Source organism: Hesperophylax consimilis, chromosome 8, assembly GCF_061612785.1.
Source record: "Hesperophylax consimilis isolate HC1 chromosome 8, BYU_Hcon_1.0, whole genome shotgun sequence".
Classification (NCBI taxonomy): Eukaryota; Metazoa; Arthropoda; class Insecta; order Trichoptera; family Limnephilidae; genus Hesperophylax; species Hesperophylax consimilis.
This window is the reverse complement of record NC_142843.1, coordinates 41,167,904-41,188,370: the sequence shown is the minus strand read 5'-3', so window position 1 is coordinate 41,188,370 and position 20,467 is coordinate 41,167,904. Positions and strand designations below refer to the sequence as shown.

General features: G+C 34.3%; 1 protein-coding gene across 1 annotated transcript; it reads left to right on the top strand.

Moving 5' to 3' along the window:
* The first annotated feature begins 89 nt into the window (after positions 1 to 89).
* On the top strand, positions 90 to 13,364 carry LOC149422076 (sin3 histone deacetylase corepressor complex component SDS3). The gene is made up of 6 exons (XM_089634285.1): positions 90 to 405; positions 714 to 777; positions 2,939 to 3,254; positions 6,520 to 6,739; positions 8,022 to 8,188; positions 11,141 to 13,364. The coding sequence occupies exons 1-6, from the start codon at positions 270 to 272 to the stop codon at positions 11,240 to 11,242; spliced, it is 1,005 nt and encodes a 334-aa protein (XP_089490411.1). The 5' UTR covers positions 90 to 269; the 3' UTR covers positions 11,243 to 13,364.
* The last annotated feature ends 7,103 nt before the right edge of the window (positions 13,365 to 20,467 follow it).

The window sequence follows — 20,467 nt, the reverse complement described above, 5'->3', positions numbered from 1 at the left end:
ATTCTACTAAATTTCAGAGAACTCTAAAAGTAGCCGGATAGATAAATTTCAAACAAAGTAGCCATAAAAATATTCGTTTGACTTTGTATCTGTGGTCGCCATTGTTAAACAGCTGTCTGTCACATTAGAGTTTGCTTCATTTTAGGGAATTAAACATCGTATTTTCTTAAAATAAACATTTCCGCATACAGTTATACAACCATTTGTATAAATAATTACGTAGAAAGCTTACGTATTTTTGTTAAAAGATTGTCGATTTATGTTAAGCGATGTCTTATCAAGGGTCCCCATATTCATTCCACATCCAAGATGATTATGACATGGACGACGATGCTTACGACGATTTGGACGATTACCGAGACCAGGATGATCCTCATCCACCAACCTTGGATGACAGTGATGAAGGTAATCACGCGTGCTCAATTTCGTCAATACTTTTCCCTCCATAACATTACTTACACCTCAAACTATTTCAGCATTTTTTACTACCTACAAGAACCATTATACCTGACAAAAGCGAGTCACTCAAAGTAAAAAATAGTGTTTGATTTTTATAACCTCTAAAAAAACTTAAATCACATTCTGAACAATGAATACCCGAAGTAATTTTCATTAAATTCCTGGTTTGGAGTTGTGATCGTTGAAGATATTAAATAAAACTTGTTGAGCTATCAATTTGTGTACATGTGAAAATAGTAACATTTTGCTTTTAGACACCGAGGAAGCGAGTGAGACGGATATGGGCAATAATGACGAACCTTTGGAGATGAAAGAACAGTAAGTTTTCTTTTTCCTTCGCTTTACACACCCAAATGTAATTTGTTAAATTCTATTGGTCTCTTACATTTACAATTTATTCTAATGATAAAAAATGCCTTTCTACATTGTGAAAACACCTACTGCCTCCTCCACTGTAACATCCATAAAGTAACAACCCTCCACCTACTCCTTCTGCCTCCTCCAATGTAACATACATAAAGTAGCATATACAAACAGCACTCTCTTCCCAACCCTCCACCTACTCCTACTGCCTCCTCCACTGTAACATACATTAAGTAGCATATACAAACAGCACTCTCTTCCCAACCCTCCACCTACTCCTACTGCCTCCTCCACTGTAACATACATTAAGTAGCATATACAAACAGCACTCTCTTCCCAACCCTCCACATACTCCTACTGCCTCCTCCACTGTAACATACATAAAGTAGCATATACAAACAGCACTCTCTTCCCAACCCTCCACATACTCCTACTGCCTCCTCCACTGTAACATACATAAAGTAGCATATACAAACAGCACTCTCTTCCCAACCCTCCACCTACTCCTACTGCCTCCTCCACTGTAACATACATTAAGTAGCATATACAAACAGCACTCTCTTCCCAACCCTCCACATACTCCTACTGCCTCCTCCACTGTAACATACATAAAGTAGCATATACAAACAGCACTCTCTTCCCAACCCTCCACCTACTCCTACTGCATCCTTCACTGGAGCTCAGCACAATTTTTTGCAATCCTATGTGAAAGCTTATTTATTTATTTATACTGGGTTTTCACAGACGATCTCACTTACATGAGAACAATACAATTATAAAAATTCAGTTAATACACAGTTCGTACAACAATTACAAATATGTACTCAAACACAGGATACATTAATTTTCATACATCTAATATAAGATTAAAATATAAAACAAATAAAAATAAAAATCCAAAATTATAAGATTATATGACAGACAAATAGTACCAAAAGTAAGAGACACAAATAGAGACGCAAGTAATACACTATATAATCAGCGCAACATGTTTTTTAGCAATAGCAGAACATTTTTTCTGAATCTGTATAAATTATCGACAAAAATGTCTACTTCAGCACACTCTATCTTATTATATAGTCGACACATTTGGGTCACAGGGCTAAAATAGGTGATATTATTTTTGACATATTTTTACATATTAGATTGCCTAATTTTAAGCGTATTCATCTTGAAGTATTCGAGACGTACGTCGTATGATCTAAGATGGTTTTGTAGACCATATTTGAGAGATATTATAAAGTCTTAGAATTTTTTTCAACCAATCCTACAATGTTTTCACATTTACAGTAATGTGGATTCCAAATAATGTTTTCATATTCACAATAATGTGGATTCCAAATAGTGTTTTCATATTCATATTAATGTGGATTCCAAATAGTGTTTTCATATTTACAATAATGTGGATTTCAAATAGTGTTTTCATATTTACAGTAATGTGGTAAATAAATAAGTAATGGTAGTAAATATTCAAGTTTACTTGTAATTAATGTATTGATAATAACACATGTTACTTATTAGTTTTAGATTTTAGTACACTATTATACTGCCCTAAAGAAGCTACAGATGTAGCAAATCCCGGTCTGCATTAAGTATAAAAAATAAAAGTGGTGTTTACTAAGTTATTGTTTTATTTTAAATTATAGTGTTGCATCACAATTTTTTCTTTATTTACAATGCTCTGTTTCTCATTTAATTAATATAAAATGAAATATATAGTATATTTCTGACGTTTTCTTTGGAACTAAGGTATTCCAAATTGAGCTGTTTAGTGAGGCTGAAGGGGGTGGGGAGGGGAAGAGGTTGGGTAGTAGGAAGGTTGTAAAGAACCTGACCGTTCAGATCTGGTCGCTAAACACAAGCAATGCCACATTTTCACGGCCTCCGTGGTTGAGGTGTGAGCCTCTCGACTAGCAAGCTGGAAGTCACGGGTTCAATTCCCAGCGGTGGATTAAATTTTATTTAGAAGGAGATTTGGATTTAGACTGCCTTTAGCCTCATAACATACCCCAACGGAGATGCCATAGTTTCACTGGCGCAGTTGGGACTCTTGTGCGGTTTCACATAAAAAACTGTCCTATACTAGGCCTAATAGTATGATGTTATTGTTTGTCAGGATGTACCAGGACAAGCTGGCCAGCCTCCGCAAGCAGCTGCAGCAGCTGCGGGACGGGGCGCACCCGGAGTATGCCCGAAGAGTCCGCCGACTGGAGCAGCAGCTAGGCGAACGCCAGCGCCTCAACTCCATCCAGCGGGACTACCTGCTGGAGTGCGTGGAGCAGGACTACATCCTGGAGAAGAAGGCCGCCGCCAAGGAGTTTGAAGAGAAGAAGGTGGACCTCAAGGAGAATCTGCTCACCGACTTTGAAGATAAACGGAAGCACATTGAAAATGATCGACACAGTATGGAGCTGAACGGAGATTCAATGGAGGTATTTACTAAAAATTCAAATACATTAATATTTTCGTTAAATATAATACAGTCGATTACGCTTACATGGATACCGGTACACAGATAACAAATAAAGAAACTAATACTATTTTACTTCAGTTATCTGGGCTACTGTTATTTTTTTTATTTTTCCGACTTTATGTCCGGGTTAAATCTTCCCCACAGGAAAAACTAAACCCTTCCACACACTTTTCCACAAATGATCATCTAGTCAATCCACATTATGCAAGTGCATTATATAAGTATAATAAATACAAAAACAACACATCAAATCACCAGAAATCAAATGGGAAAATAATTCACCGACTCCAGATATTTTCATATCAGAGGGTTCGACTCGGTAGAACTTTTAATTGGACCTATAAATCCTACTGTTCCCTCAATATAAATATTTTTAAAAACTTTCGTTATCCTACATGTATTTAAAATGACTGATTTTTGCATTTTTATGTATAAATTCTTTGACAGATTTAATACGCCTAAATTTTGAATGAGAGAGCTAGGTATAATGCCAGTAGCCGAAATAACAAATAGTATAATTTATGTGTAATAGGTTATTTTCAATGTTATTTTTTATTTAAAAAAAAAAATTCAATAATTAAGGTATGTTTACGTTGGTGAATAAATTTACTAAAACGATCAAAATGTGCCATTTTAGATTTGCTACCAAAATGACGTGTTCGTTTTTATTAGTGAATTCGGCGGCGTTGATTCGATTGTCACGCCGGGCGACGTTGGTGACAGCCGTCTTACCAGATATTGGCAGTTTCTATGTCATAATGACGTTGTAGCCAGTTGGAACCGTTTTAGAATGTGCGGTTTTTCAAATCATGAATGAAAATATTAAAATTTTAAAAAATTTGTACAATGATTACAATTAAAAAAATATACTTTAAGGATGGGTTGTTTCACAGAATTTGAACAATTCATCAAATTTCAAAGTTGATTTTCAAATTCTATGAAGGTTCTATTCAAGTTCTATTATTATATCGTCGTACCTGTACCTACTCTTTCTATTATCTATCTATTGACTCCATAGTTTAAAGTGTATACAACTTTGTAATTTGTATTTTGATTTAGTTATGCATGTAAATATTCTTTAAGTATCTGAATACGTCTGTCTCGACACAGGTGTACCCTAGTGAGACAGATGTCGATAAATACACGTAAAAAACTTTAAATTGATAGATAAATAAATAATAATAAAAAAATATCATTATTGGCCAAGGATTTCACAACACTGAAATAATAACAGAACTTGAATAGAACCTTCACCAAACTTGAAAATCAACTTTGAAATTATTATCTTAAACTATGCTTGGGGTCTGATGTATTGTCCCAAATAAGTTGAATCGACTGTACACACACATATATATATAAACAGGTGTTAAGGGACGTACTTGACTTAACAAACAAAACATCAAAAAGTCACCGAAGACCAAAATTTCATTTACATTTTTTACAATATAATGTCCAAATAATGTCAGGAATCACTGGTTAAAGTTAGTCAATTGCGTCACTTCATTTATCAAAGATGTAAATATTTTGTATGCCGATGTTTGCACATACATTTTTAAAAAATTGTAAATATCAACAAATATGGTAAATTTCAATACATAAATTTTCTTTAAAGAGAGGTTCTAAAAAAATTAGTAAAAAAATAAAACGCAATTTGAAGAGACCTGTTGAAAACAAAGATGATCGGAGATGGTAAAATAAACACTACACACATGCTTCAATGTTTAATATTTAAAAAAATTATATTTATTGCACATATAACTGTGTTTATTAAAAATATATTTTATATTACAAATATGTGAAGTGTAATTTGAAAATTTTTTAATTTTGTAGAGTTTAATCTGAAATTTCAAATTTTATTTTATTTGCTTTTTTACGTGGATACATGGATTTTAAGAACAGAATATACCTAGTGAGCTATCGAAAATTATTCACAAAATTTTGAAAGTATTAAATAACAGTAAACTGATAACAGATAGTCAGCGCCCTTGAGGTGATTTTCCACAAAAACGGCGCTGTATAAATCATCCAAATATTATTATTATTAACTAAATATGAAACAATACTAGTAAAACATGTAAAAGTAACATAAAATAATATAGAAACTAGAACAATACTACATATAAGACAAATCACTAAAACTACATTATCATCATTACCATCACTACTATAATTTGTAGGATTCAACAAAGTGCTGGTATAGATTACGTATTATTTAAATATTGAAGACAATATTAGTGATTTCTAAACGAAAATCTGAAACAGAAAAATCAGAAAAGGATACGGTCACATCTAGGACTCGAACCCAGGACCCTTGTCTTTCCGGGACACTGCTCTACCAACTGAGCTAATGGGACCCTATCCCCCTCGGTCACTTAACTGTATCATACTTCGAATAAGAACTATCAACATTGTCTTCATTTTTTCACCGCACATTTTTATTGGCAACTATCTTTATTACGTATTATTGTTATCATAGATTACTATAACTAAGTTTGTAACTTTATTGCCGTCCATATCTTTAAGAGTGTGCACTTTTTTCACCGGATGGTCCATTTTGAAACACTCCGAACCTAGATAAGTAAAAATATGACAAGTGCTGCCGCTGTGTTCGAAAGTTTGACGACAACTAGACTACTGACAGGAGCGGCCGACGCCGGCAGAAGCTACTAAATCGTTATCGCTCTCTTTCGAATGTTCCGCTCATTGTTTACGGTATCGTCAATCGAAACCAAGCATTTGGCTATGAAATATGGTTTTAAAATATATGTTCATATTATTAAAATGATCGATTGAGTAAAATATGTACAAAAAACTGCAAGATTTAAATGATGAATTTGGTAAAACAATCATTCGTGAATTCACTGCATTTTTTATTCCTACTTGTGTAGTGCATAGAATAAAGGATATCACTAGAAGTGCCTTTATACAAATTTGAATGGAACCAACTGTTCCATTTAGCCCAATGGCCCAGCACTCCGTCTTACTTACACTCGCCTAACATTGTAGATTTCCATTCCATTTGAATTTCGTAAACACAGTTTTGTTTTGGAAATTTAAGCCTCGATTAGGAAAATATTTGGATCACCAAATACGCCCACAAGGCACTTCTTGTGTTATTCTTTATTCTATGGTGTAGAGTATGTACAGAGTTGGGAAAAAATTAGGATTCTAATAAGAACGAATTACAAACAGATTTAACTGTGTTAACCTTTGTGTTGTTCCAGGTGAAGCCCGCTATGACGCGCAAGCTGCGACGGAGGCCCAACGAGCCGGCGCCCGTGCCCGACAAGCGCCGCAAGCCTCCTGCCACCACCCTGACGTACGTGCTGGATGACCGCGACATCGAGGCAGACCTACGCGCCATCGCTAGAGGCCGCCCCCTGCCACCGGCGCAGGCACGCAAGATGCACCAGGCGCCGCAGTCGCCGCTCACACACTCCATAGGTATATTCTTTTCTCCCCTATAATATGTCAAGATATATATATTTTTTTTAAATATACTATTGCAACTTTAAATTTGTTTTCATGATTTTGTTGGGACCATTGATTTATTTATTCATTGAAGGCAATATTAACCACTCTCAAATGAAAAATTTGAAACAGTAAAGACTGAAAAAGATTCGATAGCATCTGGGAATTGAATCCAGCACCTTTACTTTGCCGGGGAAGTGCTCTGACCACTGAGCTAATTCGACCATATCAATTTCCGTCATTTTTAACTTTATCCTACTTCGACTAAGAACTACCAACATTTTCTAAATGCATATTTTTTGGTTGCTTTTATGTATAATAAATTGTAAGATTCTACCTGAATTAAATTGCAACCTGGGGGCCGTTCAAGTATTATGTAAGCACTATAGGGGGGCAGGGGGGTCTTTACTTTGCTTATTTTTGATGCAATGGGGGGGTGGGGGGGTAGAGATAGTGATTACGTCGGCACTGCTCAGCAGTAGTTATTTTTTTTTTACACATTGGCAACCCACACATTGTCTATGTTTGAAAACCGAATACATATTCGGGGATTCACACAAATAATTAATACGTTTAGGTACTCGCTTAGAAGCGAATGGGGGAATTACCGCGCGCTACTCACTTGTCAAAATTTGTTCCATCAATCTATTGTTTCGTTTTAGTACGATTAACGATTTGACGTGTTGTAAGCAAATCAAAGCAAGTTTCGGGGATTCACACAAATAATTAATACGTTTAGGTACTCGCTTAGAAGCGAATGGGGGAATTACCGCGCGCTACTCACTTGTCAAAATTTGTTCCATCAATCTATTGTTTCGTTTTAGTACGATTAACGATTTGACGTGTTGTAAGCAAATCAAAGCAAGTTAATATTTGTGTTACCGTTGATCCTCTTTCGCTTATGAATCAATAAAAAAACAGAAAAATGCATATAGGTACCAATTTTTACGTAAGCATGGGAGGGGGGGGGGGGGGGTAAGAGCTTTGCTTACTTTTGTTGACAATGGGGAAGAGGGGGTAAATAATTGTAATAAATCTGCTTACGTAATACTTGAACGGCCCCCTGGATAGTGTCTTGTTAAATCAATTGACGCACCATACACTTAAGATCTATATATAAGCTGGCCACAGGCGTTGGTAAAAGCGTGTTCTTACTACATTTGCGTCATTTTGCTATGACAATGGGCCCGAGTGCTTACGGCAGCTGTGCATACCGTCTCCTTATTAATAATGGTGTTTATTTTACCAATGGCAGGTACGCCGCCTGAAAGTCGGGCCCCGTCCCCTCTGTCGGAAGCGCGCGTTGAAGACGGAAAGCTGTTGTACGAGAGGCGCTGGTACCATCGCGGCCAGAGCATCTACGTAGAGGGCCGCGATCATCCCCGCTTCCCCGCCCACATCACCGCCATCGGATCTGACTGCGTAAGTTCATTGCTAAAACAATATCATACAAATGTTTTTTTTTGTACTAGATATAGAAAGGAGAAAACTCCAACGTCTTGGTCACATTGTGAGGAGGAACCGCAGATAATATAAATAATGAAAATTCCCAGATGCCATCAAATCTTTTTCTGTTTCAAGTTTTCATATGAGAGTCGCTAATATTGCCTTCAATGATTAATTATTATTAATTTGAGGTTTTACTACTTTAGTTTTTCCAAAAATAAAAATGTATTTATTTTATCTGTGAATAAGTGCGCGGCCATTGCGGAAGCTTCATCAACCTTGCAAAGGTCTTTATGTCATATTACTGTTTTTATTTAGATTAATATTTTGTAATATTTAATTATTGAAGACAATATTAGCGATTCTTAAATGAAAATTTGAAACAGAAAATCATAAAAAGATACAATCACATCCAGGACTTGAACCCTCGCCTTGCCAAGATGCCGCTCATATAAACTGAGCTAATGGGACCCTTAGGACGGGTTGTTTGAGGGAATTTGAACAATTATTCAAATTTCAAAGTTAATTTTCAAGTTTTGTGAAAGTTCTTTTCAAATTCTGTTATTATTTCAGTTCTGTCAAGTAACTAGCCTATAATGATATAATAACAACTTGAATAGGACACCCACACAACTTGCAAAGGAATGTTAAAATTTGATGAATTGTTCAAATTCTATGAAACAACGCATCCTTAGCTTAGTTAAATAAATACACTTATCCCTACCTCTTCCACTGTAGCTCAGACTGTCCACCTACCGTGATATCTACACATGTTAATTTAATATTTAGATTTTTAGTATTATACTGCCCTGATGAGGCTACGGTTGTAGCGAAACCCGGTCGGCATTAAGTATTTACCCATAAGTGATGTTTACAAAGTTACTGTTTAATTTTAAATTATAATGTCACATCACAAAGTAACCGCTTAATATGAAGAAATCATAAAAAAAAGTCAATAAATGTCGCAAATTAAAAATAAAAATAGGATACATTTATCCAAGACACTGTCTAGATTGCATTTAGTTCGAGTTGGTGTTTTGTTCATTTTTTTTTGTGTCCATGAAGATTTACATTTATGTTGGTGGTGAAGATTTCTGTAATTTTAGGGCAACTGTAATTTTCAGATAAAATTTTGAAGTGTCAATCGAGTCACCCGTTTCTCTTGTTTCTTTTAATGTTGGTAATTTTAGTCCCTCGAGTCTATCTTCATATTGCCGGTCTTTCAAAGCTCTTTGTATATTTGTGAATCATCTCCATACCCTCCGTATCCATATTTGGAAAACATATTCCAGGAGAGTTTGCACATATGTTGTTACTGGATATGACATGATGATCGACCTACCAACAAACTGAACAGACTATCAAAGTGGCAGAGAGTGTGAAAATTATATATTTGGTTTGTAGGTAGAAATAAAAGCAGAGTACCGCTGTGCATAGATGCTATTTGTAGTAGTATCGGTGATTATGTTGGTGACATTTGCGGTGCACACTAATAATGGTTCATGGCCAATCTCCCTTTTTTCTTTTATCTATGAGAGCCGCAAATGCAAGATTACTAATTTTTTTAATCCAGACGATTTGTACAGAGTTTAAATTTCTCACAAGAGGACTGGTCACTTCTAGGTCTTTTTGGAAAACATTGAATTTTCAGAAACATTTCAAATCTGTTTCCTAAGATTTTTTTTTACATTTGCAATCTTCATAGGTACCAAGCACAAACTCCATTCTATCTGAAATTAATTATTCTCTAATGACCTTACATCTTTGTAATGTTATTTTTAATAGATCAGGTTTATTACACACAGTTGTCCAAATCACAAATGTCAAATTGCAAAAAGGTCAAACCCAGTGAAGTATGTACATACAGGTATTGTTTAAGATTTTGATGATAACATTTTAAATATTTGAGTAATTAATCTACCTGACAATCATTCGTACAGTTTTTTGGTTGAATGATGACCGACAAGGTTATTGTTAACTGATTAGTTTAATATTTCAAAATAATATACAGTTTTTTTTTGATTTTCTAAGATCCATTATGATTTGAAGAATGTTGAACTGGTATAACTGGATGGTTTTTTAAAATTTTTATTTGATTTGATAACTGGGCCACTTTGAGACTGTTTTGATATGTACAAACTAATAGGTGAACATCATAATATCAAATAACAATTAAATCTAGTTTGCAGCACCTGGACAGTACTTTTGATTAAAATAATTTCCACGAAATAGCGTTGCTGTAACACAAAAAAAAACCTTTTCCATTATAAACATCTAAACTGTTTTCCCGCCAATATTTCACCTACAAAAATAAGTTCTTGCTTTTGTTTAGTACATTTTAAAAATGGAACAAATTCAAATATGAAAGATAAATTTACACAGAAGTACCTAACCATACAATAATGTTTTAGATTTATTTAGGAAAACCAACAGATTTTTTTTACATCTATGAATAATAAACTTATAAACAATACAAATAAAATTTAATGACAGATTTTCACATAAACATAAAATTATAACAAAAAACTAGAGCTACAATATTTACAATAAAATTGTAAATATTAGATAAATAAGATATAAGAACACAAATAAATGACAATATATGAAAACAAACTATATATCACTGCACTAACAACAGCAATAATCACAAATACATACATACAACTATACTGAAAGAATGTTCATAAAATTATTGGTATGCAACTGAACAGCAACAACATGATAACTTTTAGTGTGTTATTAAAAATTATCGATTGGGGTAGGTACTATAAATTTTTAATAAAATTTCATTTTTGGTGTTCTGTTTTTTAAGTGTTTTCAAAGGTAATTTTAGCAGGTAAATTATTAGCGGGAAAAGACAGTGTAGACCATTTTGAAAATCCATAGATAAGAATTTTCATAACAATGTAAATGTTTCAATTGTTGTAGATTTCTGTGAAGAAAGCATCTGCCGAAGGCAACTCCAAGTGGAAGATCTTCACCTCACAACTGGCCCACGGGAAAATATCCATCAAAAGAAGAGCATCATAAATCAAAGCCCAGCTCTGTTACCTCTTTGTAAAACATATCCTCCTAAATATAGGGTTACCAGATGATAAAATACAGAAGGAGTGCAAACTGATATTGAAATGTAAAACGAGAACTTTATTCTGAAATGACATGACAAAGTATATCATCCATGTGAGTTCAGTACAGCGTATGAGCCAATAATTAAAAAAAAAATTGCCGTTTTCGGTTAAACAGCACAAGACGCATTGATTGGCGCTTTCAAATTTTGAAATTGACCATCAGACTTCTTGTATTCGGTTAAAGTCAATACCGCGAATGAATCATCTGCAGTATACGAGCAAGCAAGACCAGATACATCCCTAGATATCCCTATCTGCGATATAAGACTTACATCAACGATATTACAAAAGTATTATAATATATTCAATTCTGTTTATGCACAGTTTTTTTAAAACGGTTTTGATATAACATGCTCAACAAAACGTAATCGAAATATATCTTATAAGAATTCTTCCATTTTCCAATGCATAATGTATTGCAATTTTTTTCCACGGCAGAGCGTATCCCCCGTGTAAAAACAGAATTAAGTGTATGAATGTTTTTATTTCGAAAGATAACATTAATTGCAGTATGGTGCTAACTAAATCTAGCTATGTATTTAGTCTAACCCTTCAGAGCTGCTTATTTTTGATAAAAAGTTCTTCGTTTCTTGAGGTAACTTGAGATAGAATTTTAGCACGTTGATTAATTGTATTGTGTGAACATTGGCTCCTCCGTCCACCGAGAATTTATCTACGCCAAAATTTAGTCAACTAAAAGACGTACATTTGTTTTTAAATTTCACGCCCAGCTGGGCTTTCACATGTTTATTATATTTTGAACACAACGAACATCTAAATAAGCATAACATAAGCAAAAAAAAACTACTATGTTCAATACTCCACCATGCGAGACGGAGAAATAGGAGATTGGGAATACATAGTACAATAAATAAATTAAATAAGTCGAAGCAGAGTTAAGCCTATGCAGTTTGATGATCTGCATTCCGATAAAAATTCTACTAAGACCTGTTTATATTTCGTGATTGATACATCAAAAATTTCAACAACATCCTTATATGTAATCATCACCCAAATTTTGTATACAGCCAACGGTAGTATACAACGTTAGTGGTCCCGTGTTGGAGTTGTAACAATAAAACGATAGATATTTCCTCAATGTTTGTTTGTGATTTATATGGAAAGAAATCAAGTTTAATATTTCAGGGTTGTCAATTATTGAATTTATGATTTTATAAAAACAAGTTAAGTCGTTAACGATTCTACTTTTGGATAATTTTAATAAATTTAGTTGACATAGTAGATACTCATAATTGACATATTCCCTTGTAATACTCATTCTGATGTTAGTTATTAACTATTAAAAAATTATTTTGATTTCTTTCTATCATGAGTGAATGAATAGCATAACTTGGTGCCCACACTGTCGAGTTTTATACAATTTGACTCCCAACACGTACAAATTGTGTTATGGTTTGAATATTTTAAAATTGGCTGCATATATAATACAAAACCCAACATTTTCAAAGATTTATTTGATGTAATTTCAACATGATTAATTCAATTTAGTTTTGATCAAAGTATACACCCAAACCATTTACCTCGGTTACAGTTAGCACTATATCATTGATGGAGTAATCATAATTAATGGATTTTTTATTCTATGAAATCTCATAATTCATGCTGCGTGATGGAATAGATTGTGTTGAAAAGGTCAGCGTTGTAAATCATTTTTGACTAATTTGAAATGGAGAACAAAGGAGGACTATTTCTAAAATTGACGGAGGACATTATTTTTAAGTGGAATAAGAGGAAAAGTATTCCTTTCAATATCATTTGGTAACCCTATCCTCGTAAGATCAAACGGATCATTTTGCCGATTATTTATTTATTGTAATAAGTAATCTACTTGTTGAACAGTATATGAATTAATTATTTTATTGTAATTATAGATATTAACGCTAATGTAAGTTATTTTTATGGAAAAATACAATTTATGTAATTTGAAAGCAATACTGAGACCAATTACTTAATTTTTTTAAGTAATATTGAGAAAAAATATCTACTCATGTGAATAAATGATAATTCAAACGATGCTTGTCTTTTATTTTATGCTGTTTTTTTTTAGGTTTGGCATTTTTTAACATGGCCACTCAATTGTTCTGATTTGACTTGATAATGTCTTCGTATTTTGCCAATTGAAAATGTGGCTTTCCTCTCTTGACATGTCCTAACATGATACCCAACTGATGATGCAGATAACATGACATGTCTTAAAATGATACCCAATTGATGCAGATAACGGTTCCATTATATTTCATCAAAATGAAAATTCAACACAACTTTAAAAAGTGATTAAATGTCATTAAAATTGATAAAACAAAAACTAGGATTAATAGTTACCTATGTAACCTCAATCTAATGTTTCATCACTTTTCATGACTTTATATCACTTTTTGGAGGTGTGTTGAATTGTTATTTTGATAACATGATATGTCCTTACATGATACCCAATTGACGAGGCAGATAACATGGCATGTAATGTTACTCAAATCCAAAGATTTATACCATTTTTGTGATAGGTATAATCTGAATAGCAAGTCAATTCTTCTATGGATAAATAAATTAATAAATTGCTCATTTAATTGTCCTTAAATACATATTAAATGTTCTTTATTTAGTGACATGGTTATTACAATTATTAAGTATGTTTAGACCACCAAACAAGGCACATCCGTGTTATGGTGGTTGATTAAATTGTTCAATACATTGTCTGTTCTGAAAGAGAATGTAGATCTTTTGAGTGTTCTGACTATTCAAGGACTTTCAAGTGACCTTTCCCAAATACTCTTTACTAAAAGGAACATCTATTACCTTCCTGATGTTAGACTTAGGGACTGGTTTCATCAAGAAAAATAAAGAAAAAATAGTCACCTTTCCTGTTTTAATCAAACAATTAATAATCAGCGACATCCACTCGTTGGTAATCATGACAATATCCTGGGCCAGATTTATGCACAGGAGACACATTATACCTCTAGTGCTGTAAAAACCCTTTGTACAAAACTTAAAAACCTGTTTTTAAATAAAACTTCATAAATATATAAGCTTTTACTTGCTAGCAATACATTTTATATAATTTACCTATTTTGTGACGCATTAGCTTTAGGTTTGATACCATAACGGTGGTTGAACAGTGTAATATTATACAGGATTTTTGTGAGAAATTTAATACGTTCTTATGGAAATAGGTAGATAGGTACACCTTTATAATTATTGCTGAATCTAATGCTGACTGTGACCTTCCTCTTGGTTTGAAAGTCAAATTACGCTCCAAGCGCTGAATTGTCAAGGCGCTGAAAACACCTAATAGTCCTAACAGATCACCCTTGAGATTATTTTTCATCAAAATCATCCGAATATTATTAATTACAGTGATTACCTACCTACTACCTAGGGCCTAGGCGTCTACTGGTTTTGAAAAGAGGCGCCAAAGTTATATCCGCGCCAGGCGCCGTTTGGCTCTGGGCCGGCGTTGCTCTCCTGCACTATCCTTCTCATGACCCTAGTACACGTTGGCCCTACGCATTACGCTAACGTTGGCGCCAATGATCTGGAGTGAATTTGGAAGCCACCTCTGGTCCGGAGCCTCAACGCACTTGAAAAAAGCATTGACTCATTGCATAAACGGGCGATCTGTTTGATAGATTCTTTCAACAGCTAGAAAATCTTTCAACAGTTCGACTGTTGAAAGATTTTCGTGTTTCCTCCCTCCTCCAACACGGGTCTCTTCAAGACTCATTTTCACAACTTCATCTTCTCAAAAAGACCCTCCGCACTGCATACTCAAAGATGACATACACAGTAAATTCAAATCTCCCAATGGAAAATGGGCTTCTATCTACGTCACGATTTTCCAACCAATCACCGTTCTACCCCCTCGATGAGCTAACCTTGTTAAATACGTTTTCCACCAACCTTGCACCAAGATTATTTCATTTATTATTTTTTACAAGTATTTTTTAACATGTTTTGCTGCAAATCAGCAGTCCCGATGTATCTCGTTCGCCTTTACCTAATATCAATATAGATTCCTGATAAGAATCAAAACATCACTCGTGATAGTCGTGACCGAAGCTAAAATAATAATTATTATGACTTCTATCTGATTCTGTAAAGTGGGCACCGAAAAAGTTCCTTACTTTGCCGCTTGTGGGTAAAATTCCCCATTGTTGTTTGTGGGTAAAATTCCCCATTGTTGTTTGTGGGTAAAATTTCCCCAAAGTTGTTTGTGTTAACAAATTTTTTTAAATGTTGAATTTTTCAGTTTTTAAATCGGTTTTCGTGAAGGTAAGGTTTTCGGTAGTTAAGGAAAATCATTTTAAAGAGGACACTTTGAATGTATGTTTGTTTGTGCACCCCGACAATATCAAAATAAAACCCCGACAAGAGATAGACATATACCATAACGGACTTTTTCTGTAGGCCTTTTTAAGATATACAATTCCTTATTACATTGATTGTGATGTATTTCATAAGGTTTAACCAGCGTTAGCAATGTAAGCGAACGAAAATATTTTTTTTACGACTTGATTGCAAAACTAGACATATCGCTACTTTTTATAAACGTAAAAATGTTTTTTTTATATATAAACCTTCCGGAAGAAATTCTCTAAATGATAGTGAAAACCCTATCAAAATCCGTTGTCTAGTTTAGAAGAACTAAGCTCACAAACAGACAGACGCGGAGAGCAACTTTATTTTATACTATTTAGAGATTATCTCGTATATAGCCACGAATTACTGGAAAGTTTGTTTGTGGTTTGGCTTGCGGTTTTTACTCCGTGCTTTCTTCTTTCAGACGAGCACTTTTCAAATAAAAATCAATCTCATTTGCAATTATACTCCATCCCCTCAGATTGCATATTGCCAATAGTGATAATATTCGGCGGGCGAATATTCGGTATTCGACCAAATCACTATTCCTTCCATCTCCAATACAAGAGTTTTAAATGTTTAGATTAGCAAAAAAACAACAGAGTTAAGCAGCGGGGATGACGACTGCGATTACACTGGTGATTACATATAAAAATATTTAAATAACAGTGATTATTTATTATTTTTGTGGTATTCTTTTCCAGAACCGTTCATTCAATTATACCTACTTTGATAAAATGCCACGTGTTTGTATGTCAGATGCTCAAGGCACGAGTGCAAAAAAATATTATAGAAGTCTGCAGCAAGCGTTTAACGACATTAAGGAAATTCCCGGTTCACTCTTCTTTTCGTCGCCCTAGTTCTTAATTGTCCAAACGACTAATCAACAAATGTTCAATCTCCATTTTAAAACTTAAAATCAAGTACCTAAAACGATAAATAGTCACTTTACTAAGAATTACTTAGTAATGTGACCTTTTCCTTGGCGGAAATAGCTTAATATTGAACACCTATTATAACTGTTAGGAACTATGGGTAGATTACACTGCATCCCAATGGCATACCTACGCTAAAAGTAGCTTACAATAATGCTTCTAGGCAAATATTCCGCCTACCGAGATACTGCAGCGCTACGGAAATGTTCCTGGAGGGACGAGTGCACTCTTTCAGAGCGCTTCTCCGCCACAGCATGAGATGCTTATGGCGCAGACTACGCCAATTTTAATGGGATCCCGAAGCATTTGTTCACTCAGCTACCAATGTACCAACCTAACGAATCCCTCATTCGATAGATTCCATAATTTTTTTTTCAAATGGACGTCACTTTGACGGTAGGTACTTCCTTATAACGTTTTTATTGATTTATAAAACCTGTGACCTACCTAGAACAAACAAAAAATGGTCGCCTTTTTAAAATTAATTACATATCATGTCATCTCAGTTACACAGAAGAGTTCTTTAAGTAGATAAATAACCTATTAGTAGTTATCTAGAATCTAAAAGGAAGAATATTAGTTTCGAATTGAATTCAAATGTATAATATAAATCAAGGCCGGCAGAGAGCAAAAAATCTAATGTGAGGTCACCAGCCTCTGACATAATATTATACACGCCGAAAAAACACACACGACAGATATAATAATAATATACAAAGCTGTCTTTACTGTTATTTGTCTAAGAAGGTACTTACCCAGATTCCTATTTAATTAAGCACATTTTTATCTCGTGACAACACTGCTATTTTCAAATCAGAAATGGAACGGTTTAATTTTTAATTAGATTAATTAGATCATTGATCCAATTTTGAGAGAACTCCCTTTGGCCCCTCCTATCCACATTGTAATTAAATATAATTTAACTACTTTCATTTATAAGTATGAAACATATTATTATGGATATATGCCCCCCTTAGGGCATTACTATATTATAACTACTGAATACAAAATACTGGGTCCGACAACGAAAGCTATCAAATCAGAAATCAAAAATATTTTTTAAAATTTTGATTAAAAAAAGAGAGACAAACATTCCCAGGTGACGAATAACCTGACAATATTTGAAAATCTCCTACTACCACCACAGTAAGCGGAAATGTTGCTTGTGTTGTGATGGAGGACTTAGCCAGCCGAGGAATTGAACACATTATGCCACCGACCGGTACTCAACAAAAGATCACAGATTTTGTGTAGATAAAAAATATCTGTAATCTAGAATAATCAAAGAAAGATTAATTATGTTTAAATGGATCCTTCTAGATCCGATGAGAATTATTTATCACTGTAATAATATTATTTTAATAAAAATGCCACGGTTAAGGAAGAGTCAATCCAAGGGAGCCTGCGATGCCTATATATATAGGACTATCCCATCAAAACCATGGTTTCAACAATTCCCCCATTTCTCCAAAAAATAATTTCCCCACTTATTCGATTGAGGATTGGACACTTTTCCGTTCCTTCTCACCTTTTTAAAATTCACGTGCTTGACTCCTCAGATTGTACAATCTGTGGTCTAGAAGCGGGAACTTTAGTACACATATTTTTGGCTGTCCCTCTCTAAACAAATATTATCTCTTCTATCAAGCCTAATCTAAAATTGACTCCCCTCCATTCAATAGCTCATCTCTTCTAAGTCTCCAACCTTCCATGTAATTTTGAAATTGAATTAATTTAAACAAAATTAAGATATGAATTTAGCGTCCCATCTTTCCAAAATTTGAAATGATAGCCTAGAACACCCTTGAAGGGGTGAAAGCCAGGAAGATGTTTTAGGTACTTGAAAAAAAGGAAATGTCGTAAAGCCGTATTGTCGAAGCAAAAATTAAAAATTAAAATAAAACTTTTATAATTTGAACAAAAATGCATAAAAACTATTAAAAAATAAATTATTGGATACAATATTAGCGATTCCTAATATTGTCTCCAATAATTAACGATGACAATTTGAGGTTAAAAATAAAATATTGTAAATTTGTTACGTTACATAAATTGTAGTTAATATTAACATTTATTAGTAAGAAGCATGTTTACGAGAGATGGGAAGGCTGACAGAGATATTGAAAGAAGAGTAAATGCAGGTAACTCCATTAATGGAGGACTAAACGCAGTTGGCGCTAACAAAAAATTGTCCAAAGAAGCGAAGTTAGCAGTCCACAATGGAGTGCTGGTTCCTACCCTGATGTATGGAACTGAACTACGGAACTGGCAAAGAAAGGATGAAATTAGATTGAATGCTGTTGAAATGAGATCCCTGAGGCGTATGTGTGGTAAAACCATGTATGATCGTGTGAGGAATGTGGAGATCCGCAAAGAGTGCAAGGCTGATGTAAGCGTAATGAGTAAGATCAAGAAAGGGACGCTTAGATGGTTTGGGCATGTAAAGCGACTGAGCGAAGAAAGGAGTGTAAGAAGAATATACGATGCAAATGTGAATGGTAGCAGAAGTCGGGGACGCCCACGGAAGACATGGCGCGATCAAGTGAATCAGATACTTGAGTCGGGCCATGTCAAGAGTCAGAATAATAGAAGAGTATGTATGAGACGATGTATGAATGTGAATGAGGCAAGGAGTGTGTGCCAAGACCGAGTTGTTTGGCGGTCCTCTCTGCCTACCCCTGCGGGGAAACGGCGTGATGGTTAGTTAGTTAGTTAGTTTAGGTTTAATTCAGCTTCTAGAACGTCAACGAATGGTCAAACATCAAACTCCTTGCATTTGTAACAAATATGAAGTACTGTTATGAACTGTTAGTTGGTCGAGCTGGCCAAAGGGTCGGGTTTCCGTCCATAAACACACAAGCAACATTTTCCGTTTATTATTTATTCCTGTTGGAAGTAGGAAGAATTAAAATATTTCGAATATTCGGACGATGAATTTAACCTGGACCGTGTATTATTTTTTATGATTGTATATGGGTTCATCAAAAAATTCAAGAGGGTAAAACTGTAGAAAAAGGCTAGAGCTTTTACTGGTTTATAAAAACAAAGAGTATTTTTTTGCTATTTTATTTATTCGTCTAAAAATATATTATAATATGGGTGATGTATTGTGCCTGACGCCAAGAAATCTCCAAAATTACAATTGGAGAGGGAACCATTTATCGGATAACCAACACCTCTGCCATTGGTCACCCGAAATGGTTCATTTCCTTCTCCTTCATTTCCTTAAACAAGACCCTACACACAGCATCCCAAAAGATAACATAGGCAATGAGGGAAATTATTTCCTTAGGGACCCCTGCGTAGTGTTAATGTAAGAGAAATAATAATCCAGAAACTCGCTAGGTAATCCTTTGGTGAGAGTTGGCATAGTTTACAATATAAATATACAATCAAAAAGAAAAGACATCTAATATACCATTGGTAATAGAGTTAATAAAACGTTATACATTGGTTACATTACTGTTTGAACGTTATACATTAGTTAATTTTTGGCTAATTTATATAGCGTCGTTTTCGTGAAAAATCACCTCAAGGGCGCTGGTTATAATACTTATACTACCTATCTCCTCATGAGTAGGTTTAAACATTGGTTATATTACTTATACTACTCTTGAGGAGGTTTGATCGTTATACTTTGGTTATATTACTTATACTACCTATCTACTCATGAGGAGGTTTAAACATTATACATTGCATATATTACTTATACTACCTATCTACTCATGAGGAGGTTTAAACGTTATAAATTGTTCATGTTACTTATACTACCTATCCACTCATGAGGAGGTTTAAACATTATACATTGCTTATGT

Excerpts from the sequence above, each read along its gene's own strand:
- LOC149422076 (XM_089634285.1), top strand. The coding sequence starts at position 270 with ATGTCTTATCAAGGGTCCCCATATTCATTCCACATCCAAGATGATTAT. Across the intron at positions 3,255-6,519 it reads TGAACGGAGATTCAATGGAG|GTGAAGCCCGCTATGACGCG; the intron begins GTATTTACTAAA and ends GTGTTGTTCCAG. Across the intron at positions 6,740-8,021 it reads GCCGCTCACACACTCCATAG|GTACGCCGCCTGAAAGTCGG; the intron begins GTATATTCTTTT and ends TACCAATGGCAG.